Source organism: Syngnathus typhle, linkage group LG11, assembly GCF_033458585.1.
Source record: "Syngnathus typhle isolate RoL2023-S1 ecotype Sweden linkage group LG11, RoL_Styp_1.0, whole genome shotgun sequence".
Taxonomy (NCBI): domain Eukaryota; kingdom Metazoa; phylum Chordata; class Actinopteri; order Syngnathiformes; family Syngnathidae; genus Syngnathus; species Syngnathus typhle.
The window spans coordinates 1,511,802-1,538,049 of record NC_083748.1 but is presented as its reverse complement, the minus strand read 5'-3'; the positions used below and the strand labels follow the sequence as shown (position 1 = coordinate 1,538,049).

Here is a 26,248-nt window from a genome sequence, read left to right as displayed (position 1 = left end):
CGTGCTCGCTTGTTGCCAACATCCAAAATGAAGAAGAACGAGTAAGCGCCAAACCTGACTGGAGTATTGGACCACGCCCACTCGGGTGCCGTTGAGCCCGATATCCAGCGTGTCCAGGATGTCGATCATGAATTTGCGCACGCTCTCAAACTCGTGAGGGCGGACGCTGCGCGACCCGTCAATCAGGAAGACCAGGTCCGCCGGGCCCGACTGGCACCTGTGCTCAGAACCTGTGGCAAGACGCAATGGGAACAAGACTTTGTTTTCAACACAGCGATAGCGTCCCCTGTTGGCACGCCGTTGCGATTGCCAGGCAAACATGAAGTTGCCAGAGTACCGCCGTCAAAGCGTCGTTTTTGTCCTTATCCAATTTGTGTGACTTGATCACAAGTTGCTTGATATCGCTCCTAACACTTCTTGTTGTGATCTGTGGGTGCCCCTGCAGGCTCCTGTGATACAACCGGGAAGGGAAGGGACGGATCGAGGAGGATGCGCTGACTGATGTTCAGGTTTTGAGTGGTGGGTGCCATGCACGCCCATCTCAATGTCTCAGTCTGCACAGACTCAAGCCCTCTTCCCATACATGTGTGTATGCCGGGAGGCGGTCTTCAATGGCGGTCCATGGACTCCGGTGTCCTGGCCCTGCTGCTGATTCCAATGATGGGGATCGGTGATTTGGCTTCTGCAAACATCGCTTCAGGACTCAAAGACCGCCATTGAAGACCCCCGATGTATGTCTGTAACTCTAGCTACTAAGTGTCACGTATATGGTCATCTATCATCATGTACATGATCAATATTCGAAGGTCGTCATTTGTTCTGACCTGCTTTGGGCCAGGCAAGGGCCATGGCCGCCATGCCGAACAGCGCCATTGCCACGCTTGCACCCGCACGCCTCATTGTCACGGTGACAGCCGACTGCAACACAATGAGTCATCTGAGTTTTATGCAAAAGTATTGGGACAAAAGTGGGAAGTGCAAAGTGCTGAAAATGTGGCATTTGGGGAAAAATAAGAGGTCATCTGCATTTGGACAAAAGTATCGCGACACCTGACCAAAATCTTGGGCAAACATTTGGACAAAAGCATTTCCGGATGGCCTCGTTATATCGCGAGCAGTTTCTCAGTATTCAACCCGGAAAAATGTTTTGGGGTTTCCACTAATGATTAGAAGGACTGCCGGAGGGTTCCAGACAAGGACGGCGAACATTACGGTCTCGCCCCCTTGTAAAGGGGAGGATGAAAACAGCTGGCGCACGGCCACACGATGTCAAGGCTGGAAACGTTCCCGGTGGCCAGACGCGCGCGTCTATGAAAACCACGTTTGGCATAAGCCCCACTCGGATGCTTGGTTTCACACTTGACTGAGATGTGGAGCGAAAATGCCTTTTACCTCATGCGTGTCTTTTCCAAGCGTGTGCTCCAGGGTGCTCCGGTTGTAACCGTTGCTTTCATTCTTCATCTGACATCACACGTGTGTACGTGTGTGCGGAGCACAAAGAGGCCTTAGTGAGGTCCCCCCTCCCCTTCCTGTCTGTGCTACCTTCCTGCTGAGCACACTCACACATTCATTTATCGTCAAAGACAATCTTTCAGTTCCCCCCCTTATAAAAATTCCAAAGTCAGCGGCTTCAGCGGGGACTCGCTCCCAATGTGCTGCAGAGGAGCTTTTTCCAACAACTACAGGTATTGTTTGATTGGGGCATGAAAGTCATGCAGTCATGGTTTCATATCAACGTGGTCCATGATACGAAGAGACGTTGGAGAGCACCAGCTTTCAGCCCTCAAGTCAACGACATACTCTGCTTGATACAAATGCCTGATTACCGGTGAGCGGCTCCCGAAGCCGCCGCAGTAAACGCTTCTGCGACCGTTGGCCCGTTCCCCGCCCCCGAATCATGACAGCGGCCTCAAGGACTGAAACGATGAACACGACGCTCCCTGGCAGGGACTTGATTGTGCAGAAGGGCAACCTCGTCCAGAAAGTCAAGCTTTTGATGAATCGCGGACAACACTCATTTCCGATGAGGCACTCTGCAAAATCACAGGTCCAAGAAGGCCGGCAAGCGCAGACGGAGGAGAAGGGACCGTTGTGTTCTGGGTCAGAGGTGAGCGCCGTTTTTTGACATCGGCACGAAAGGAGTCAGAGGGCTGACGCCAAAGCTTTGCATTGAGTCCTCAAAGGACTTGTTCCCTCCCAACTCATTGAGGAGCGACTTTTTGTTTTGCTTCTGGATTGGCACCTGCTTGTCCTCAGCGTCATTCTTTTGCAATGGGGTTCAGGTTTGGGTTGGTCTTGTCTTTTTGGTTTGGATTATGATTCTAGTTCGTCTTTGTCCAGTTTGTCAATCATTGTTCTAGGTCCGCTTCCTGGGCAGAGCATCCTATTCAAGTTTCATCCCTCACTTCCGCTTTGAGTCACGTTTAGGGTCGGATTTCGTTCGAGTTTTTCTAGTTGCGGCGGTTCTATTTTTGCTTTGGGTTTCTCTTTGCCCTGAGTCTCAGTTCCCCTCAGTGTTCCTGTTTGGTTTGTTATTGCGATTGTGGCGTCGCGTGCAGGCGCTTTAAGCTAACTTCCCCTGCGTTGCCGTGGCAACGCGACTCTGACCTTTGCGGGGGCAGGACTTGTTCCTTCCACGAGGGGCCGCTTCTTCTCTTCTCCGTTGTCACGGAATAGTTGGCAAGGTTCCCGGCCGGTTGTGTTTGACCGGAGGCAACCGCGTGAGAAGATGACAGCTGACCATCTAGCATGTGTGTGCACACAGGCACTTGTGCACGCACTACAAAGTCACACACAAGCACACACACCCTCTTGCATGCACAGTCAAACAACACAAACACACACACACACACACACATTCACACACAGTCAAGTTAATGATCAACGACAAAGCAAAGACACGAGAGAGTGAGACGACAAGAAGCAGAAGAAGGAGAAGAAGGTCTTGACAGGAGGCAGCAGAAGCGCGAGATCCTGCTTGTTACTCGTCTTCTTCTTGGTGGCGACCTGCAATATGAACGTGGCCGCCATGTTGGAGCAGCTGGCGGCCGCCATCGATGACGGATGCCAAGGTGGGATGGCGCGCCTGCCGCCGCCCGCTCTTCCAAATGTCTCACTGAACGTCTTCATGAGTGCTTTTATGATAGTTTCACCGTGTGTGCAAGCTTCGACCCATCGTGAGTAATAGGAGGCCTTGTTGCATGTACACGTGTGTGCGCGTGCGCACGTGCATGGTCGTGTGTGTATGTGTCGTCAGACTAAAGTCGTCACCTCCGGGTCACCTCGTGAACTCAACGGTGGAAAAAAGCAAAAGAATGATAGCTAACAATTGTTTTAACCATCACATTATCTGTCCATCATCTTTGGTATTCATTAATGCAGGGGTCCCCAAACTTTTTCCTGTGAGGGCCACATAACGTTTCCCTTCTCTGATGGGGGGCCGGTGTCAGTTTGTAACAGAAAAAGTGTGACGATTGTAGGGGAGCTTAAAAAAATTATTGTTTTCCAGAAAGCCACACATAACCAAATAACGGTTATTTAATAACCCTTTCCAGGTTCTTTACAGAAAAAAAGTCAGGAAACAAATAATAACACTATTAATGAAATAAATAATAACTAAATAACCCTCTCTGAGTTCTTCACAGAAAAAACAGGAAATAAATAATAACTAAATAACTCTCTCTGGGTTCTTCATAGAAAAAAAAGCCATGGAACATTAACTTTCTGTTGTGCCATGCACAATCTTAACAGATAAAAGTTCAGCTCAGTTGTCAGAGCAGAATCTCTCTGACACATATGAGCAGTCTCTTAAAGTTATTGTGTTCCTTCCTTATAATCCTTTTGTAGGTTCCAGTAGGCTTGTAGACACCGCTGTCTATTTTGTTAAAGTTTGCTAGTGCGTCATAGTCTGGAGTAAAATTTGTTGTGGCAATTCTTAGGCGAGATCCGAGGTGTTGGTCCGTTTACCTCGATCTGTGACGGGTTGATGTTGACGTTCATGTGGCTGAACGTCACGTCGCGTACGTCGAGCCAAATTGGCCACTCTCTTTTAAACGTTCGGCACTGTGTCCACCTTGCTTTTCCTTGGGCGACTCATTTTAATGGAAGGATTCCAGGGGAAGGTTTGTGGGTGGCTTTAGCGCAAAAAGGCATCTGAAAACTCAGCGCGCGAATTACAAGAATGCTGTCGTCACAGCCCACGCTCTAAATTCGGGACTGATACAAATAGAGCGAGAGTGCGCCATGTCCGTACTACTGAGTACGTACACGCACTTGTGAGTGTGCACCAAGCTTTCTGACACGGCTTCCGGTAGTAAATGCGCAGGCGAGCGCTTCCCCATCTACTGGAGAAACGCAGTCATTGCAGGCAAAATGACAAAAAAAAAAGTTTAATATTACAATTTGTTCAGGGTTGGCGGGCCGGATTAAACGTGGTTTGGTGACCCCTGCATTAATGCATCACGTAAAAAATTGGAGATGATTTCATTCGTTTATTTGCATTTGTTTATGTGGATTTTTTTTTCAAATTGACGGTGCAGAAAACGCATCACCATAAACCGATCATTCAATTCCTGATATGGGCTGTACCATTGGAAAATTAGCAAAAATGGGAAAATTTGCAGAAATATTGCCGTTGTCCACAAGTAGCTCATCTTGGGGAAAAGTAGAACAAAATATCACAAAGAAAATAGGAGAGGATCTACAGCTCAGAGGCTGAAATTGGGGTGATTTAAACTATTCGCCAATGAATGAATGATTGATCCAAATGCTTGTTAATTGATTTGAAGTTGTCTATGAATAGATGAATTGACTGTTGAGCTCAGCTCAAATGTTACTGAGCGGCATCTGTCTTTAGCGCTCTCATAGCGTGCATGGGCCAATTTTTTTCTCACCTACCGAGGCTTAACCAAGACAAAGACTTGGAATTAGCTGTTTCTCTTTCTCAAAGGGATTCAAGAGATTTAAGAGATGCCAGCAACAAAGTATAGCGCAACCACGTGGTGTTTTCATGTCTTGCAGAAGTTTCCCCGCATCGGTCAGCTCACGTCCAAGCCGAGGAGGTCACTCACCTGCTGGACGACCACGTGAGCTGGGACAGGTGAGACGCACGCGCCTGGAAAAAAGGTCCTCTTCCGCACGTGCACACACACACACAGGCACGTGCTTGCGTGCTCTGGCTCAGCTTTGCTCGGAGGATTTATTCGAGCGTGCAGCGGCGGCGCTCTGCGCTTGTGCTGGAATGCGGCGGCAGCTGGGGACCACGCACGTTTATAAGAGCATGTGACCCACCCTCTGCCCCCGCGCGCCCACACGCCCCACCTTGCAAAAAGACAGCAGCTCAACATAGTTGCTCTCTATTTCGCCACATCTCACAACAAAGAGCAACTTGTGAAAAAGAGAAAAAGTGCAGTAAAGCGAAACCCAAGCGAAATGCAGTCCAACATGAAAGACTGATGCGAACATATTTATTGGACTTTGTTCACAATCCCCCCTGAGGAAAAGACTTTTGGATTTACATTGAAAAAAAGCAAAGATGGACTTTGGTTGCACGCCCATTCAAATCATCCTTCAACCACGTGACTCTGATATAATTTTTGTGCAATGTGCATATTGGCAAAACACAAATCTCAGAAGTCACAATTGCCAGAAGTCGCTTCATGGTTTTTTGGGTTTTCCTCCCAAAACATTCACCCTTGGTCATTCCATGGGTGTGTGTTTTGCAAATGGTTTGAAAATGGCTTACTTGCTGTTTAGAAAGCGAGGAAGCGAGGACTCAAAAACAAGATTGAATTGAAAGGAAACAATAGGCCCTGGTGGTCAAGGAAAACTAAAGAAAGAAGAGTTCAAAACAACAGACAAACAAAGGATCCAAATACCGTTTTTTTCCGTGTATAGTGCGCAAAATTTAACTAATTTATTGTCCTAAAATCTGGGGTGCGTATTATACATGGGTACAAAAAAAATTTTTTTTAATTTTTTTTTTTTTTTTTTTTTTTTTATTTTTTATTTTTTTAAAGAAAGTCATGGTACAATAAAACCAACAACAGAACTGACCGACAAAGTCGTGGAACAAAAAGACAGGGTGACATTACCAAAGACAGGAACAGAATGACAGTAACACATGCAGTGATCCGACGGTGAGCGAGGGGCAGACAGGACTTAAATACAAAACACGTTACATCGATTGAGGTGACACAGGAAGAGAGGGGCGACGCGAACAGAAACTATGGAAACCTAGACACATAGCAAAACTGGGGACGAGACATGACAAATCTCCCCCGAAATAAAACTCACCTTTCTTCTTGTTTGTTGTCAATCGCGCATCGCATTCAGCCATCCTGCCCAACACACTTAGTCAAAAAAATCCATAATTGACGACACATCGTTTGATGCGATGGTGCAATCCTTGATGGTGTGTTATTGTCAAATATTGTTTGTTTTTAATCTCCATCGCGGACCGGACGTCATACGGAGGCCGCCATTACAGATGCGCAGAACGTATGCGCAAGACACGTCAGCTATATTAAGAGCAAGATATGTTTTCTTCCTATTAGTTTCAATTCACAGTTTAATTAGCAGTTTCAATCAGCAAATAACAAAATGCGTATTACAGGTAATATTTTATTTCACAACACTTTCGTCTCTGCTGTTCACTTCAAACACGCTCCATACGACCGCAATGCTCTTGTATCAGACGCTCGCTCGATCACCTGCTAGTTTGCTGTCTGTCACAATGTACCCTACACAAATCCGAAACATTTGTTGCGGCTCCGAGTCACGACGAGGGGCAAGTTTTGGTTTCCAAGGTTTTTTTTATTCCTCTTCAACGTCTCTCCCATACAGAGCCGCCTTTTTCACGTCCGCAGCCCATGCGCGCACGGAGCGCGGTGGTGCGTTTAGGGGCAGTCGGAGAAATCAACGCCAACAAAAAAAATTACATCCAGCCTAGTTAAGACCATACCAAAGACTATAAAAATGGGACCCATTGCCTCCCTGCGTGTGTGAAGATCATTGGGACTTAAAAAGAAAAAAAAAAAATTAAATTTTTTTTTTTTAAAAATTCATAAAAATTGGGTGCGTATTATACATGGGTACAAGCTTTTTTCCAGCATCAGCATGCCATTCTTAGGGTGCGTACTATACATGGGGGCGCACTATACACGGAAAAAAACGGTAAACACTCGCCAAAACAGACTCAGATATGACTCGATCAGGAGCGGACAATAGCGAGGTGTGATATCAGATATAAGGCACGGCACAAAGCGCACGAAGACCCAACAAGGATGGACCGCATAGCAGACGAGCTGACAAGACAGCGAGGAACACTTAGACAAGACCCAGGAGCTGATTGGGGGCAGGACTGAGGTGGAATCGAGAACCCAACGTTGAAGAAAAGGAACGACAAAGCAAAGTCTCAATCAAAGCCAACATGCTCTCCTGAAAAGGAGCTGCAACGTTTTGTCCTAATTTGGAATGCCTAATTTGAAAGCCAACACGTGGCCTACCTGCGTGCTTTTAAGTGAAAAGTACCACTCTCCTCTGACAAATAGCAGAGAAGCCAAAATGGGCTTTTCAACAAAAGACACAGTTAGGACATCTTTTCAAGGTGTCGCCACTGGCGCTGCTGCCATGTAGGCGCTGCTGCCATGTATTGTCGTTGTAAGCCATTTGGGCCAGCGCCACTTAGTAGTCTTTGCTGGGATTCTGGTCGTCCCATTTCTTCCTTGAGTGTCCTGCTGTGAAATAGCTAACCTTTCACCCTTCGGGAGGGGAAGGTCTCATCTGGCACCCTAGTGATTGAGTCCATGCACGCTTTGAATTGTCCACTCACAGACCGCAACAATGTCCATGCAGCATCCCAGCAAGGGTCGCTCCCGTTAAGAGTGCAAAGGTCAAGCGGGGGCCCACGTGTGTGTGTGCGTGCGCGTGTGCGTGTGCGTGTGTGTGTGTGAGAGAGTGCGGGTTAGGGTTAGTAACCCTAGTAAAAAGTAAAATGTTCTAAGTGGACACTGACCTAAAACAGCCCAGCAAGTGCAGTGGACAAAACCTTCTTGTTTGGGTTCCCAGCGCACAACGACGTGCTTGGATGACTTTGCTGCCGAGGTAGGAATGCCCTCCGCCACATAAGTGGGACACAAGTTAAGTCCGGGTTCATGCCAGCTCAATACAATTTACTTTTCACGAATACTCTTCACGATTTACTTTTCACAAACCCCACCCTCGAGTGAGAAAGCGAAATCAATCGGGATTGCAGGCAGCCATTCAGTTGCCATTTGCCGCTTGTCACTCCTTTGTCTATCTTGTTGCGACCGACTGACGAGAGTCTCGGCCCGATCAGACGAATGGCGTCGGCTTGCAGAGCGCGTGAAACACTCCGAGCCCACAGCGTCGTCATCCTGCACGCCAAAGTTGCTCAGAAGTCGTACGGTAACGAGAAGAGGTGCGCGCACGCCTGCACGCACACACGCATGCACCGTGTCGGCCGTGTCATGCAGTCGTGACCTCCAATCGCATGCTCTGTTTGTGTCCATTCATTCGCGTCTTGTTCAGGTTCTTCTGTCCTCCTCCCTGTGTTTACGCCAACATGCCGAGGCCGACGCGTGACCTCCTAAAAGCTGAAGGCCTTGCTTTGAACGAGGGGATGGACAGCGTGCATGGCTACATGTGCGTGGACAGTGCCACGCTGACTCGGAGTGACACCCACAAGCTCAACTTTGAAACACTCCCCAACAAGGTCAAACATTTTGTGTCCTTTCGCGTATCACGTCATCTGTTCTCTTCATTTGTTTGTATTCGTTGGTGTCATTCCTGTGCTTATGTCTCCATTGGTGGTGGTCGTATGGCTTCATGTCATCCGCGTCTATTTCCGTGTTCATGCCCACTCGACTTTCGCGCCTGTTTTCATGAGCGAGGTCAGTGATGTTGCCGGCATCATGTCAGTTTGTCTGTTCATTGTGTCCATTCAAGTTAAAAGTTAAAGTCCCAATGATCGTCACACACACATCTGGGTGTGGTGAAATTTGTCCTCTGCATTCAACCCATCCCCGTGTGATTTTGATCCATCCCCTGGGGGAGAGGGGAGCAGTAGGCAGCAGCGGTGCCACGCTCGGGAATCATTTGGTGATCTAACCCCCCAATTCCAACCCTTAATGCTGAGTGCCAAGCAGGGAGGCAATGGGTCCCATTTTTATAGTCTTTGGTATGACCCGGCCGGGGTTTGAACCCACAACATTCTAGTCTCAGGGTGGAAACTCTACCACCAGTTGCTATCAGGGTGATTGGAGAGTGCTATTTCGTTCTATTTGCGTGTGTCAAGTCCCTTCATCGGGGTCACATGCCAAAAAACAACCTCTGAGTTGATATGATGAACCTGAGGCGCACATCAGCACCATGTGAGCATGCAGCTGGGGGTGTGGTTAGAAGGTCGTTTTGTCTTGCAAAACTGTCTTCGTTCCTTTCTTCACTTTGCTCACAGTGTGGCACTACGTATAGCAGGGACACAAATGGGCAGGAAACACATACAAATGAGTGTTCGCCAGAGATGTTAGCGACACGCGGTTCACGTCCGTCACGTTGCAACATAATGAAATAGTGAAGGATGTTGCCAATGTCCAGATTGTTCATATTAATGATGTTGGCAACATTAGTGCCCACAATATGCCTAGTCAATTCCCCCGCCTCCTTTTAGAGTGACGAAAATGGCATCAATGATGTTAGCAATCTTTGCCATGTGATGTTCGTGATGCTGGTTGCATGTTACGGTGACGCAGGCCAAGCTGCAAATATGAACTAAATGTCAGCAATTTTGGCCATTCGTGGCGCATTTCGCACCATTAGTGCTGTTAGTCTAGTTGACAGTGCTCACGTTTGTCTCACGTAACTTTTGCAGACTGAGATGTTGGCATGCGCCAAGTCTCTGTTCATCTCAGACCAGGACAAAAGGAAACACTTTCGTCTCAAACTCGGGCTCTTCCTGGAAGTGGACTCGGTCCGACAGGAAGTAGGCTCCTTCCACAGCCGCCCAATCAAAGTCATCTCCAAACCGTCGCAGAAGAGACAAAGCATGAAGAATGCAGACCGTCAGTACACACCACTTTCTACATCTCGTCAAGCACTTCTTGTGTCACATACAATGTGTCCTTCAACGTATGCGTTTTGTGTGTATGTGTGGGGTGTGTGTGTGTCTGGGGGGGGTGAATGTTTGTATGCATTGTCCACGTTATGTGTGTGTGCGTGTGTGTGTGTAAACACGTACATCTGTGTGCACATTTGTTTGCGCCCGTGTGTTGGGTGCACATTTTGACGTGTGGGCGTGTGCTTGCGTTTTGCTTGCGCATATTTGATCCGTGTTCCAGTGTGCATCTCTGCGGGTTCCCGTGTGGCGTTGTTCAACCGCCTGCGCTCTCAGACTGTCAGTACTCGCTACCTGAATGTGGAGGGCGGGTCCTTTGTCGCCAGCACCCGACAGTGGACTGCCTTCATCATCACGCTCGGTGTGTTCGCCGTATCAGCAACGTTAACCACAGTAGCGAGCTTGGCCACGTTGGTAGCGTGCTGGCGTGACCAATGTTGCTATCATGTTTATTTTCCCACGTGCTGCTTTCTTAATCCAGGACAGGTTTTGCCTCAGCCCATTTAGTTGGCAACAATGCACCTCAAAAACCACATTAACTACCTAGCCAAGATTTGTGTCAGCAATGTCTGTGATTCAGCAACTTCAAAGAGGTTAGCAACCTCTGTGATGTCCCGCATTAGGGGTGTAAATCACGGGTTTTGTCACAATACGATATCATATCGATACAAAGAATCACGATACGATATTTGCCGATATCTTAAAGCCTGCTGTGATTCATTCACGATACATCACGATATAGTGCTCTACGATTATTTTTTTTTTTAATAAAAAATATAGAACAATATCCTGATTTATAACAATTCATACGCAAAATCAACAAGGTACTGCAAACTCTTTATTTAGGAAATTACAAGAGTATTGTAGTATACAAAGTGCTTATTTTAACACTGAACTTTGATGTCGTGTTTTTTCTTTAAATGTGCGGCAAGATTTGTGGTGCCTGAATATTTGATCACCGCATGGCAGGATTTACAAACTGCACGTGTCTTGTCCGTTGAGCCATCTTTTCTTTGGAATCCAAAGTGCTTCCAAACGAATGACTTGAAGCCTAAAGGGGAGCAAATTTCCTCGTCTTTTTGAACACTCGCCATAGCACCAGCCCAGGAGCCGCATACTAGTTGTCGACTCCCCTTTCACGTGCCTGCTCTGCTCACAACACGCCGCGCACTGCTCCCGGAAAGAGGAAGCAAGCAACAATGAACTGGATTTCAAAATAAAGTTGCGTCTAATGTCCGAGGTCAAACACGGCGATATAAATCGATGTTTACGTTTAGCATCGATGCCAATAAATCGTAGAGCATTATATCGATTAATCGATGTGCAGCGATGAATCGTTACACCCCTATCCCGCATGTATATCGAAGATGGCGACATTTGCAACCGGCTTGGCGTCACTGACGTGCGATGTGAGTCAAATCTTTGCACCTTTCACTACAGGCATATTAGCAAGGTCAGTGATTTTGGCAGCATCAGAGATGGTAGCAACAGATGGAATAAGAAAGCGAGGGGAGGAGTGAGAGAGCAAGGTAAGAAGGAAATCAAGATGAGAAAAAGGGCTGTGAGGGAAGTCAACGACCACCCAGCCTCTGTGTGTGTGTGCGTGTGTGCATTTTGCTACGCTTCGTGTGCGAGTGCAGGTGTGTTTGTTTTACTCCAACTTGGGACCACCCGGCAGCGCCGTGAGGCTCGTCCGCTACTTCTCGGTCAACTCCTCTGTCACTCCCTTGCAAACAAACAAAGCCAACGCACAGGACGTGCCATGTGGCTCTTGTGCATGCTCAACTTAGAAATGTGTGTGTGTGTGTGTGTGCGCGCGTGTGTGTGTGTGTGTGGGGGGGGTGCTTTTGCGCAGTGGAGGAGCAGCACGCTGAGCATCAAGGTGACTTTGTGCTGAGTGAAGGATTCGTCTGTTACGGTTCTGTGGTCCAACTTGTGTGCACCGAGTCTGGACTCACTCTGCCCCCCATGGTAACACATGCTTGCTTTTGTGCTAAATGTTGATGCAAGTCTGGCATATGATGAACTGGGCAGCCACAGCCGTTGGGGAAGCCCTTTTGCCCAGGGCTCTGATTTCCTTTGAAGTGTATTTGATGGCCAAGCCATCGTCTCGCTACGACAACCCTGAAATACACATCGGCCGAGTGTTGGACGAGCAGAAAGAGCCAGGGCTGCATTTGCGCTGTCCACGTGTTGACTAGCCGTGGCGTTCAAAGGGCTCAAGTCCTCTTTCCCCATTGGAAGGAATGCAGTTGAAAGGAATCAGGTCCAGTCCCTCCAAAAAACAAAAACAAACGCCCTTTTTCATGCACGATCCTCGAGTGCTTGATTGTGGTTCTAGTCCTCGAGAGTAAAGCCCTCATTTCACCATGTCAAAACGTGACTGATTCCAAACGATTGGGAACCATTCCCTCCCCCCCGCTCTCATGTAGACTTGGTATTATTTTTTTTGTCACACACACACACAGAGACACACACACACACACACACACTCATATGCGGGAATCGAACTCACAGTGTCACATAAGACAGGCAAGTGTACGCCTACACCGTAGCGACTCCCTTGCGTCGGTATTGTTGCACCTCCCATATGGTGACGCCGCCAAATGACACGAGGCATTTCCAGCCATTCAAAGCAGTCCACAAGTCGTCAAAGTGATGCCCACCCGCCGGTGAAAAATTGGGACCCGGGCGACGCTAAGCGCATGTTCGGCCTGTTTTGTGCAGCTTAACCGGCCGGTGCCGACGTGCACTGTTGTCCTCAGGTAATCCGCAAGGTGAACAAGCAGCACGCCGTCTTGTCGGTGGACGAGCCCGTGTCGCAGCTACACAAATGTGCCCTGGAGATGCGCCACGTGCCGCCGGCCTACCTGGCCGTTGCCGACGACACCGTGGTGCTACACCAGGTGGCCACCCGCCTTTCCTTTCAGCCACCGCTGGAATGTAGAGCTGCTTTTCCCTCCACTTGTGTGACCTGTTACGCGGCGCGCATGCGACCCAGCCATGGATACTTTGTGTCCGGGAAGGCAGAGGCAGTAACTCCGCCCCCGCCTTACCCCCGCAGGCCATGCCCGAAGCAACACAGCCGGGCCGCGTGTCGCTGAACGATGGCTCGTGCTGGACCATCATCGGCGTAGAGGTGGAGGAATTCGCCTTCTGCCAGGCGGACGGCGCCTGCATCCGGATGCCCATCACGCCTTTTCCTGACGTCAGTGGGCTGGAAGTAAGTTGGACGCTTGCTCGGAAATAGGGCCGTAGTCAGCATTCACCGGCCAGATCACGACGCGTGGCTTTGCTCCGTTGACTTGCGTTGTCCCTTTCAGCATCTGTCAACCCTCGTTTGTTCGTCTTTTGGTTTCCTCGAAGTGTATCAATAAGACATTTCTTCATCCCGTGCCTACATTCAGCCATTTTTTGTTTTTTTGTCTTTGTCACTGGCCAGCGAATCGCGAGTAGTTCACATGCATTCATTCCTTCACACGACTCCTCATTGTGTCCAAGCTCAGCGGCGGCGGCTACGCAGCTACGTTGGAACTGCGCGGCGAAAACCTGGGGCCTCACCTAAAAGTCTGCTTTGGCTGCTGCAAGGCCGAGACCGTATTCAAGTATGCCCACCACTACCCATGCTGCAGCCCACAAATGTGTATGATCTATGCCCTCATCAGCAAAACTCATTTTGTCACTTTTTGTCCAGACTAATCCATCCATCCATCCATCCATCCATCCATCCATCCATCCATCCATCCATCCATTTTCTTCCACTTATCCAGGGTCCGGTCGCGGGGGCAGCAGCTTTAGGAGGGACTCCCAGACTTCCCTCTGCCCAGCCACTTCATCTACCTCATCCCGGGGATCCCAAGGCATTCCCAGGCTAGCCGAGAGACATAGTCTCTCCAGCGTGTCCTGGGTTGTCCACGGGGTATCCTACCGGTGGGACATGCCCGGAACACCTCCCCAGGGAGGCGTCCAGGAGGCATCCTGATGAGATGCACGAGCCACCTCATCTGGCTCCTTTCAATGTGGAGGAGCAGCGGCTCTACTCTGAGCCTCTCCTGGATGACCGAGCTTCTCACCTTATCTCTAAGGGAGAGCCCGGACACCCTGTGGAGGAAACTCATTTCGGCCGCTTATATCCGGGATCTCGTTCTTTCGGTCACGATCCATAGCTCGTGACCATAGGTGAGGGTAGGAGCGTAGATCGACCGTTAAATTGAGAGCTTTACCTTTTGGCTCAGCTCTCTCTTTACCACGATGGACCGGTACAGAGTCCGCATCACTGCCGACGCTGCACCGATCCACCTGTCGAAATCGTGCTCCATCCTGCCCTCACTCGTGAACAAGACCCCAAGATACTTGAACTCCACTTGGGGCAGGATCTCATCACCCTCAACGCCTCTGCTGCACCTAGAAATTCTGTCCATAAAAATTATGAACAGAATCGATGAGATAGGGCAGCCTTGGCGGAGTCCAACCCTCACTGGGAGCGAGTCCGACTTACTGCCGGAAATGCGAACCAAACTCTGGCATCGGTGATACAAGGACCGAACCGCCCTTACCAGTTGGCTCGGCACCCCGTACTCCTGAAGCACCCTCCACAGAACTTCCTGAGGGACACGGTCGAACGCCTTCTCGAGTTGAGCGAACTCCCATGCCCCCTCGAGGATCCTGCCGAGGGTGTAGAGCTGGTCCACTGTTCCACAGCCAAGACGAAAGCCACACTGCTCCTCCTGAATCCAAGGTTTGACCTCCCGACGGACTCTCCTCTCCAGCACTCCTGAATAGACCTTTCCAAGGTGGCTGAGGAGTGTGATTCCTCTGTAATTGGAACACACCCTCCGGTCCCCTTTCTTAAAGAGGGGAACCACAACCCCAGTCTGCCAATCCAGAGGCACTGTCCCCAATGTCCACGCAATGTTGTAGACGCGTGTGAGCCATGACAGTCCCACAACATCCAGAGCCTTTAAGAACTACGGGCGGATCTCATCCACCCCTGGGGCCTTGGCCCCGAGGAGTTCTTTAACTACCTCAGTGACTTCGACCACAGAGATTGGAGAGTCCCCCTCAGAGTCTGCAAGCCCTGCTTCCACAATGGAAGGCGTGTAGGTGGAATTGAGGAGGTCTTCGAAGTATTCTCCCCACCGACTCACAACGTCTCGAGTCGAGGTTAGCAGCACGCCATCTCTACTGTAAACAGTGTTGACGGTGCACTGCTTCCCCCTCCTGAGACGCCGGATGCTGGACCAGAATTTCCTCGAAGCCGTCCGGAAGTCATTCTTCATAGCCTCAGCAAACTCCTCTCACGCCAGGGTTTTTGCCTCAGCAACCGCCGAAGCCGCGTTCTGCTTGGCCATCCGGTACCTGTCAGCTGCCTCCGGAGTCCCGCAGGCCAAAACGGCCCAATAGGACTCCTTCTTCAGCTTGACGGCATCCCTTACCGTTGGTGTCCACCAGCGGGTTGGGGACTGCCGCCACGACAGGCACCAACGACATTGCGGCCACAGCTCGGGTCGGGTGCCTCAACAATGGAGGCGCAGAACATGGTCCACTCGGACTCAATGTCCCCCGCCTCCTCCGGGACGTGGGAAAAGCTCTGTCGGAGGTGGGAGTTGAAGCTCTTCCTGACAGGGGATTCTGCCAGACGTTCCGAGCAGACCCTCACAGTACATTTGGGCCTGCCAGGTCGGACCGTCATCTTCCCCTACCATCGGCGCCAACCCACCACCAGGTGGTGATCAGTTGACAGCTCCGCCTCTCTCTTCACCCAAGTGTCCAAAACATGCGGCCACAAATCCGATGACATGACTACAAAGTTGACCATCAAACTGCGGCCTAGGGTGTACTGGTGCCAAATGCACATTTGGACACCCTTATGCTTGAACACGGTTTTCATTATTGACAATCCATTTCGAGCACAGAATTCCAATAATAGAACACCGCTCTGGTTCAAATCGGGGGGGCCGTTCCTCCCAATCGCGCCCTGTCATTGCCCACGTCAAGTCAAGTCAAGTCAAGTTTATTTGTATAGCCCTGAATCACAAGCAGTCTCAAAGGGCTTCACATAGACAGAAATTGACAATTATTCTCAAAGCATCCCCTGATCTTAAGCTCCCAAAAGGGCAAGGAAAAACTTAAAAACCCCTACTGGGGGAAAATAAGAAACCTTGAGAAGGGACCACAGATGGAAGGATCCCTCTTTCAGGATCACCAGGTTGGAATGGATGCAGAGAGGGCACAAATGATACAACATGAACATCAATGAAATAAAAAGTGGATGTCCATGTCAGAGCAGAGGGCTGCCGAATGCCCACGTGAGCATTGAAGTCACCCAGTAGAACGATGGATATACACAATACACAATATACAGTGGAGATAGAAAAAGTATCTGATAAAAAATTGTGCAAAAAAAGCAGGTAAAAAGAGTATGAGGTAGACAGATATTGCACATATGATTGCACATACGGTTATTGCACGTTATTATTACACGTAATTATTGTCCGTTAGCTACAGTGATTAGCCTGGTTATACAGTCTGATGGCAGCAGGGAGGAAGGACCTGTGATGCCTCTCGGTGGTGCATCGTGGGTGACGAAGCCGGTCACTGATGGAGCTCTCCAGGGCCCTGACAGTCTCATGAAGAGGTGGGAGACATTGTCCATGATGGAGGACAGCTTAGCCACCATCCTCCTCTCCCCCACCACCTCCACCCGGTCCAGACTGCAGCCCAGGACAGAGCCGGCTTTCTTCACCACCTTGTCCAGCCTCTTCCTCTCCGCTGCAGTGATGCCGCTGCTCCAGCAGACCACCCCATAAAAAATGGCGGACGCCACCACAGAGTCGTAGAAGGTCCTTAGGAGGCCGTCCCTCACTCCGAAGGACCTCAGTCTGCGCAGCAGGTGGAGTCTGCTCTGGCCCTTCTTGTATAGGGCCTGAGTGTTACCAGTCCAGTCCAGTTTATTGTTCAGGTGAACACCCAGGTACTTGTAAGAGTCCACAATCTCTACGTCTGTTCCCTGGATGTTCATCGGCGAGGGGGGACTTTGCGCTGGCGGAAGTCCACCACCAGCTCCTTTGTTTTTCATGAGTTAATCTGGAGGCGGTTCCGCTGGCACCAGTCCACGAATCTGTGATTCAGTCCTCGGTACTCCGTCTCATCTCCGTCGTTAATGAGACCGACGATGGCGGAGCCGTCCGAGAACCTCTGGAGGTGGCAGGTTGATGTGTGGTGGGTGAAGTCAGCTGTGTAGATGGTGAAGAGGAGGGGGGCCAGGACGGTCCCCTGTGGAGCTCCTGTGTTGCAGACCACCATGTCAGACACACGGCCTCCTGTCCTCACAAACTGTGGTCTCCAGGGGGGATGGTTGGTGGGTTCGGTGGAGTTGAGAGTGGGCTGGGGGGTTTTGGAGGGAAAGTAGCAGGGGGCGGGGTTGAGGTGAGAATCCAGAAGAGGCTCCAGTCGGGGGAAGTTGCACCAGGGCTGGGTGGGTGGGGGGAGGAGTGGATGGTTGTTCAAACCGGTTGAAGAACCGGTTCAGGTCATTCACCCACTCCTGATCCCTGCGCAGGTCTGGAGTTGCTACGTCCTGAGATGGTGTTCAGGCTCCTCCAGACCCGCTGACGTCTGAAAAGCCTAACTTGGAGCCATAAAAGCCCATTTTGAACTTGGGAGCCTTACTTGACACTCTACCGCAGGCTTCAGGCTCTCATGTTAGACTAAGTCCGTAATTTTGGAGGCCAACTTTGAAGCTTCTGCCCAGAGCTTGAAGCTAACGGCTGACTTGAAACCTTACCCCGGCCTAATTTGAAACCCTCTTGTGCTTCATTTGGTGCTTAGGTCCACCAAATGCCTAGTTTGCACGGTTCCCGATGTGTGCGCGTTGCAGTGCGGTTGCTACGGCGACGACAGCCGTCACGAAGGTGGTGGCACGGTGACAGTGCCGATCTCCCTGCGGCGCCCGTGCGATGGCCTCGACTACCGCACAACCTTCAGCTTCACGTACACGCCTGAGCAGCCGTGCCCCCTAACACCCCCAGCGGCAGGCGCCCTCAGGACAGCAGCAGCTGTGCACCGCGATGACGCCATGTTGGACAGCATACACCACGAGTTTGCCAGGACCAACTTCCAACTCTTCACTTGAAGTCCTAACCCGGCTTTTGTTTGACACCCTATTTTGAAAGCCTCAAATTGGCATGAAAACCTCAACTTGAAACTGCTCGTGTGGTTTGGGAAGCCCCACTCTGAAATCCTCCTCTTCTATTCTCACCTTTGTTGAAACATCCTAATTTGTGAACGTGAAGGTGTAACTTCAGATTTGAATCTACACTTTGACCAAAACTCTTATGTTGCTTTCAAGTCCAACCGTGGCTTGCTTGCTTCATGAGTGACCATCACAAATAAAAGCACCAAATGCCATCCATTTTTGTCTGGTGTGTGTGCGTGCGTGTGCGAGCGCGAGTGATGAGCAAGGAACAGAGATGAGTGATGGTTTTGAACAAGTTCCTTATTTGTGCTTACTTGGATGACAATGATGCCAATGATGACGAACAAAAGAAGCAAAACGACAAGAGTCAAAAAGGTCATCGCCAGATCTTTTCCCAATCCACTTTGGCTCCTGCTTTGCCTCGTTTCGAACGCCAAAGGTGCAGCCCTGATTTCCAACAGGTGTTGTGCCAGATTTGGTTCCCCGTGAGGATTTGTTTCCCCTGCCGCGGGAGCGCGCACGTCTTGTTTGGAAAGCGAAAAACCGATGCTGTACGGCGTCAGCACTATGTTGTTTTCAATAGAAACATGAAGGACACACGTTTGCGTGAGTCAATTTTAATTTTTAGGAAGGATTTATTTCATTTTATTTCTTTAAGTTCATTCGCGTTCTGCGGTTGAAGCGAGGTGCGTTCAAAGACCAATTGTACTGACGGAACACTCAATCACTTCACCAAAAAGCAGTGATATATAGTGGAGCCTCGGTTTTCGAACGTCCCGGTTCTCAAACAAATCGGTATTCGAACAAAAAATTTGAGATTCTTTTGCTTCGGATGTCGGACGAAATTCGGTTGTCGAACCTCGCAAGATGAGCCGAGAGGACCTGCATGCTAACTGATTCCGTTCGATATTACGTTCTCGTTACTCTGAGGATTGCATCAACTCTAATTATGCCTCCAAAGGAAGCAAGTGGAAGCAGTAAAGCCATCCTAAACCACAAAGACGATCCTAAAGCAATGCGACAGTGATCGCCCGGCTTACTGCGGTTAATTAAGCTCCCTGCGCACTGATGTCCACTTAAATGTAATTAATTAAAAATATTTTCTAAATTTCAACGACGGCTCTGTCACAATAATGCAACCAGCGTGGTGCAGTTGCGCGGTCGGCGACGCGCTATGGCTGCGTGTTCGGCGGTGCGGTGCAGTTGCGCGATCGGACAAAAATGAGCAAATAAAAAAATGCTTAAAAGGCGTTTTTAATTTTGCTTGGAACGCATTAAAAAAAATCCATTATTTGTAATGGGAAAACATGATTCGGAATTCGAACGATTCACTTCTCGAAGAGCCTCCTGGAACGGGTTGTGGTCGAAAACCGAGGCTCCACTGTAATTACGTGAACTCTTCCCTCCCAGCAGACTGAAGGCACCGCAAGCAGCAGGTGAGTTTAAGGTCCCGCTTTTGACTTTACATTCAAAGACACTGTTGGATTTGGTCCACAATTTAGGGTGCGCGCTATCTGCGCCTCACGGCAAAAGCCATTGCCAATCACCTGTTATCCAATTTACTCACTGCGTGCTTGTTTGATTTCTTCAGATTTAGGAAAATGCTAAGACACTGAAGCAGAAATTAGTTTTATACAGGTTGGTTGAGTTCAATCACAATTCTTGTTAAGAAAGCTCTGTTTTCAGGAAAGTACAATACAGACCTGGGCCCTTCAAGAACAGAAAGTCTCCATTCAGAAAAGGCAACGTTCAAGGTTCTTTGGTCAGCTTATATACAGTTGCACATGCCGGTGTGGGCCGAGTTTGATGGGTGATGAGTCTTTGGGGTGGGGCAAGTTCGCAGTGGAGTTTGATTCAATGGGAGTGGGTGCTGATTATGGGCGATTCGTTGTGTGTGGGGGCTCTTGTCTTCCATCTCGTCTTTCGGCCTTGGCGATCATCTTTGGCCGAGTCCTTGGCTGTCTCCCTCTGGCACCTGCTGGTTTTATCTCCAAGTGACCTTCCTGTAAACATTCTGCTCCATTCTTACACTGTCGCACCTCCTCCATTCGTCATTCTTCCAATCTTATCATTTTGTACGGAATTATGTGAGCTTTTGGCTGTGACCTCATCAATTTATATTAATGTTCCCTGACTATGCAAAGTTTGTTCTTTTGATACTCTATGTCTTTGCTTACATCATTACATTCTTAGTTTAATGATGCTTCCAACCGTATCTTTTCTTTGTTAGGCAAAACATTTCCCTCTGTGCAGAGAGTTCAGTAGTAATCGAAAAGCTGGCGTCTCGCATTTAGGCGACATACGTATGACGTTTAGTCAAAACACAAGATATAATCAAGTACTGGACGCTCAAGACGACTCTGGCCGTGTCCATGATTTAGAGAAAAAACATCCGGCATGCATTACACAGGTCATTAAACTATTTAGGCAATATATCAAAAAACATTTATTTCACAGTGCTCAGAAATATATATCAGATCATAAAGTTATAAAAACCTTTGTCATTACCACCTATTAAAAATGTCTAGTTATGTCTTCTTTATTGATTTGGTGTGTAGGTATAATTATATGCTTAAAATGTTTCTTTTTTTTAATTTAATATGTGAATATACTTTTCTGTTTATGTACGTACTTTATTCAAAGCTTTTGAGCATATCTGTTTTTGTAGCTAGGCAGGACTTTTTGTATTTTGACCCCATTCCTTCAATGCGAATAAACAGAGCCAGGGGTGTCAAACTCCTTTCCTCGGGCGCCGGATCCCTACATGTTTTCCAAGTTTCCCTTGTTAAACATACCTGATTCAAATGTCCAGTTCGTCCTCACTTTCAGCAGGAGCCTGATTAATTGAATCAGGTGTGTTTAAGGAGGGAAACTTGGAAAACATGTAAGGATTCGGCCCCCGAGGACTGGGTCCTGACACCCCTGAGTCTACACCAATGATTTTTCCTCAGGTGACTCTCCTGTGAAGCTCCTGAAGTATGCAGACGACACCACTCATCGAACTGATCCAGGACGGTGATGAGACTGCATACAGACAGGAGGTGGAGCGGCTGGTCCACTGGTGCAGCCAAAACCACCTGGAGCTGAACCCGCTCAAGACTGTGGAGATGACAGTGGACTTCAGGCGAGACCCATCACCATCCGCAGTAATACTATTCTTTCCACAGACACCTTCAAGTTCCTGGGAACCACAATCTCTCGGGACCTGAAATGGACCGGCCACATAGACTCTGTCCGGAAGAAGGCCCAGCAGATGCTGTACTTCCTGAGACAGCTCAAGTAGTTCAACCTGCCGCGAGAGCTTCTGAAGACCTTCTATACTGCCATCATCCAGTCTGTCCTCTGCACCTCCATTACTGTCTGGCTTGGATCGGCCTCCAAACAAGACAAGCACAGACTGCAACGGACAATCAGGACTGCAGAAAAGATCATTGGAATCAACCTGCCATCTATCCAAGACTTGTACCTGTCCAGGACCAGGAAACGTGCAAGGAACATCTCTACAGACCCAAAGAGGGCGTTCTCGTGCAAAATTACCGCCCACTTCAAGGACAGCAGGGACGCACGGAGCCTTTGGCAGGGCATTCAGACCATCACAGATTACAAGCCCGCGCCGCAGAGCTGTGAAGGCGACGTCCGTCTGCTCAATGACCTTAACCGCTTCAAAATCTCCGCCAGCATCACGCTGAGCACGGGGGGCCTCCAAGGCTGTGTGCTCAGTCCGCTGCTCTTCACCCTCCTGACGCATGACTGCACTGCCATCTACAGCGACAACCGCATAGTGAAGTTTGCTGACGACACGACTCTGGTGGGTCTCATCACCAAGGGAGACGAGACTCAATACAGGCCAGAGGTTGACCTTCTGACCACGTGGTGCAGGGACAACAACCTCCTGCTGAACGTCGACAAGACCAAGGAGATTGTTGTGGACTTCCGGAAGGGTCACACCCAACACCTGCCGCTGACCATCGACGAAGCTGTGGTGGAGAGAGTGAGCAGCGCCAAGTTCCTGGGGGTGCACATCAGTGAGGATCTCTCCTGGTCCACTAACACCGCATCACTGGCGAAGAAAGCCCAGCGCCGCCTGTACTTCCTGCGGAAACTCAGGCGAGCGAGCGCTCCTCCGGCCGTCATGACTACATTTTACCGTGGCACCATTGAGAGCGTCCTCTCCAGCTGTATTGCTGTTTGGGGTGGCGGCTGCATTGACTACAACTTGAAGGCCTTGCAGCGCATAGTGAACACGGCTGGTAAGATTATTGGTGCTTCGCTCCCCTCCTTGAAGGACATTTACACCTCCCATCTCACCCGCAAGGCGACCACGATTGTGAGTGACGTGAGTCACCCTGCTCACTCTTTGTTTGATCTTCTGCCCTCTGAGAAGAGGTACAGGAGCCTGCGCTCCAGCACCACCAGACTCTCCAACAGCTTCATACTCCAGGCTGTTAGGATCCTTAACTAGCCCCCCCTTTCTGCGTAGCGTCCTGTACTTTGCGCTATGCTTACAGTGTGCTGTACGCACACTGGCTCAGTTTTGCTCTTCTTATTTATTGGGTTATTTGTTTATTATTTATTCATCACTCATTTTATTTATTTATTATTTATTGTTTGTGCCTTCTTGTTTTTATTTTGTGTCGTCTACTTGTATGTTTATCGTGTACTGTGTCTCGTCACCGTGGGATGGAAGAAACGGAATTTCGGTTTCTTTGTGTGTCTTGACATATGAAGGGATTGACAATAAAGCTGACTTTGACTTTGACTTCTCACCCAGGTTGCAGTCTGTTTGAACTACTCCCCTCTGGACGGCGTTATAGAGCTCGGTACGCCAAAACCAGCAGACACAGAGACAGCTTCTTCCCCCAGGCTGTTGCTCTGATGAACTCACTCTACTCTTAGAGTCTCTGAGTCATTACTGTGCAATAACATCCTGCTCTTCACACCTTTTTTGAATTTGTCTACACTGTTTGTACTATGTGTCCTCACTGCATCCATTGCAGCCTGGTCATCCTGGAAGAGGGACCTCCCATCTGTGGTCTCTTCTCAAGGTTTCTCATTTCCCCTGGCTGGAGTTTTGAGTTTTTCCTTGCCCTTTTGGGAGTTTAAGATCAGGGGATGTTTGAGAATATTTGCCATTTTTCACATGTCCTGAGTGTTGTTAGTCACCTAAATGTTGAACAGAGAGTGTGATTTACCGAAGTCAAATTCCTTGTTTGGCACGCTCAAACATGGCGAATAAAAACTCTTGAATCTTGAATTGTGATCTTTTGCAATCAATATGTTCATCTATGAGAAAACATTTTTGGCCTCATTTGGTTGCAGTGATCCAAGTTTAAGTTTTTCTTCTTCAGGTGTCGCTGTCACCCAAAGTCCTTTCAAAGACAGACTGCCCTCTTACGGTAGGCAGCAAGGCTTCAACGCGGAGGCTCCCGATTGGTGAATAGGGTCATTTTTTTTCTGACTTTTTTTGGGGTTCCCTCAGGTGTCTCGCGTCCTCGTTCTGGGAGTACTCCTCCGACCCCCGTCAGCATATTGAGCGTATCCAGCAAATCACCGCCTCTGGCGCACGCTCGACATGGGACAGCAAACATTTTCAAAACCACCGGGAAACCTCAGATAGTATCATCACAAGTGAATAGACACCACATGTCTTTTCATGCCCACGTGTACACATCACATGCCTTTTGTTGGCATCGCCTCCCCTCAGACATGGAGCTGGGGATGACTGCCCAATTCTCTGCAAAGTCAACATGATTGTCTTCTGCTAACGTCAAGCTACCATCTGCTAACGTTAAGCTACTGTTTCATCCTCAGCCACAGCTCGATGTCAGGGAAGATGGACTCATCACAGGAAGCTTCCAGTCCCTAAAGCCGCGCCTGGTCGGTCTGCTGATTGGTTCATTGCAGACAGAGACTGACAGCACCAACACGCAGATACTCCTAGGTTGGGTGGGCGTACCTTTCTACTAGTTGGATGAGGTCTGCTCACGTTTACTCATGTTTCTGCAGTGGCCATCTTGACTCTGATGGAAGCTGAGGGTCAAACTCACCAGGAGGAAAAGCTCACGAAGCTGGACATGGCAGAACCAAACGCACCAACAGATCCGGTGAGTTTACAGTGTTCCCCTGTTATGTCGCAGATCACCTCCTGCCTACAGTGTATGTTTTTATGGCAACCAGCCCACGAATCAACAAGCACGGCCGCCCCACGGGTGGACTTCGTGCATTTGCTGAAAATTTGACTGCCGAGTGGAGGAATGACTCGGCAGTTTGCCTGGTAGCCACAGAGGTATTGGCAGGACTGGCCAGGGTGAAGGAAAAGAAGAGAGCAGTCACCTCAATCTGTCGCTACATCGAGCTCCAGTGCGGTCGTCCCCCTTGGCTTCACTCCGGAGATCTTCATTCCATCAGGTCGTAGCTGAGAACTCAATTTCATGCCCCAAGTAGCCTAGTCGTAAATTAACATTTATGCACCTGCATGTTGTCCATTTTCCATGTCTAGGAGTGTTTGCTGGAACTTTTGGAGATTGTGGAGCTTGGCGTGTCAGGTATCAAGTCCAGACAGAAAGAGGAAGTACGGTGTCGAGAAGAGAAAGAACTGAATCCTGTCTCTCTGAGAGTGAAGGAGGCGGCTGAGGCCACGCTAAATTGGTAAGTAAAACAAATATACCCCAGTTTTGGAGCGTTCATTTTATCTCCACTGAAGACTTGTAAAACACTTAAAGACTTGAATTTGCTCAAGACAACTGGAAACATTTCCAGGACTTGATAAAGACTGTCAAAGAAATGTGTTAAAGACTTGTGAAAGACTTGATGACGATTTGTGGAAACTCCTAAATGACCTTTCTCAGTGAAAGCGATGTTGAAGAGGAGCAAAGTCTTGTGGAAGACTTGAAGAGTTTATGAAGATTTGTGGGAATCTGCTGTAGACCTGCGTCTATGTACAAAATTAACATTGATGACTACATTAAGACTTGTGGATTACTGGTTAGAGAATTAGTGAAGACTTGTGAAAGCTTCTTGAAAACCTCAACCTTGATCCAGACTTGTCTATGATGTGAAGAAGATTTTGTAAAGAATTGCTGGAGACTTCTAGGCTTAATGAAAACTTGCTGACTTGCGGAAACGTCTTGAAGACCTTAATCTTCTGTCCATGAAAGACTTGAGGAAGATTTATCGTTGAAACTTCTTAAAAACCTAAACCTTCCCCTTGAAGTCTTCTCAGATGGTGACCTGTTAACTTGTTAAAGACTTAAACTTTCACATTTGTCTCCATTGAAGACTCTTTGAGGACTTGTGAAAGTTTTGCTGAAGCATGTTAAGGCCACATAAGTCCACTTATCCTCCCAAGTGAACATTATAGTTTACTATGTTGTGGAAAAGTTCTTCAGGAAGCTTTTTGGTTTCACATGCCTCATCATGTCTACATGGTATGAAAAAAAAAACAAAAAACCAATACTAGAGGCTTGTGATGTGCACTACAAATACATCATGCAGATGTCTGGAGCATCCCCGTCCTTTGGAAGGTCTTTAGACAAGGACGTACTTATCAACTGCTCCGGTATGAGTGACAGCACCCTGAAAATAATTTTATTTATAGATATTTTGCTTTGGACGCTTCTGTGATCCTGGGAATTCTGGAACAAGACCAGGAACCCGCGCAAGGTGTGTTGTTAGGCTGCATAGATGCAGGAGACATTCGTTCCAGATAAATAAACAAACAAAACAAAGAAATCTGATCCGACTGCTATTTTTCTGGAATGATTGACGTGTGCAGCTTTTGCGTCGTGCCCGTCACTTATGGTGCTAATCCGAGGACAGTTTTCACATCACTCCTGGACTCTCCAGCACCGCCTTCAACCGAGAGAGGAAAAAACAAGTTCAGTGGACTCCGAGGACCTGACACATCACCCTCCACTGAA

At 48.8% G+C, this 26,248-nt stretch overlaps 2 protein-coding genes across 11 annotated transcripts in view; one reads left to right on the top strand and one right to left on the bottom strand.

Annotated features, from left to right (window-relative positions):
- Positions 1–26,248, bottom strand: part of matn4 (matrilin 4) — an 81,204-nt gene that overhangs the window by 18,327 nt on the left and 36,629 nt on the right. For 2 of the 8 annotated variants that reach the window (XR_009716173.1, XM_061291043.1), the window contains exons 1-3: positions 5,070–5,274; positions 825–918; positions 55–230 (exon numbers count right to left, since the gene is read on the bottom strand). Coding sequence is in view for 6 of the 8 variants with exons in the window: in XM_061291043.1 (XP_061147027.1) it covers positions 55–230; positions 825–900 (252 nt within the window). In the remaining 2 variants the exon portion in view is untranslated. Of the gene's footprint in view, positions 1–54; positions 231–824; positions 919–1,392; positions 1,536–2,607; positions 2,742–5,069; positions 5,275–26,248 lie in introns of those variants that run through there. The other 6 variants (XM_061291044.1, XM_061291048.1, XM_061291046.1 and 3 more) reach the window with 6 other exon arrangements.
- LOC133162103 (recombining binding protein suppressor of hairless-like protein) lies at positions 2,806–19,847 on the top strand. Of its 3 annotated transcripts, XM_061291051.1 has the most exons (12): positions 2,806–3,071; positions 3,147–3,176; positions 5,020–5,098; positions 8,339–8,440; positions 8,551–8,734; positions 9,890–10,079; positions 10,356–10,493; positions 11,988–12,103; positions 12,898–13,038; positions 13,197–13,355; positions 13,634–13,737; positions 17,963–19,847. In XM_061291051.1, the coding sequence occupies exons 1-12, from the start codon at positions 3,014–3,016 to the stop codon at positions 18,264–18,266; spliced, it is 1,605 nt and encodes a 534-aa protein (XP_061147035.1). In that variant the 5' UTR covers positions 2,806–3,013; the 3' UTR covers positions 18,267–19,847. The 3 variants fall into 3 exon arrangements, with proteins under 3 accessions (XP_061147035.1, XP_061147037.1, XP_061147036.1); XM_061291053.1 differs by lacking the exons at positions 3,147–3,176; positions 8,339–8,440; XM_061291052.1 differs by lacking the exon at positions 8,339–8,440 and having other exon boundaries at positions 2,806–3,176.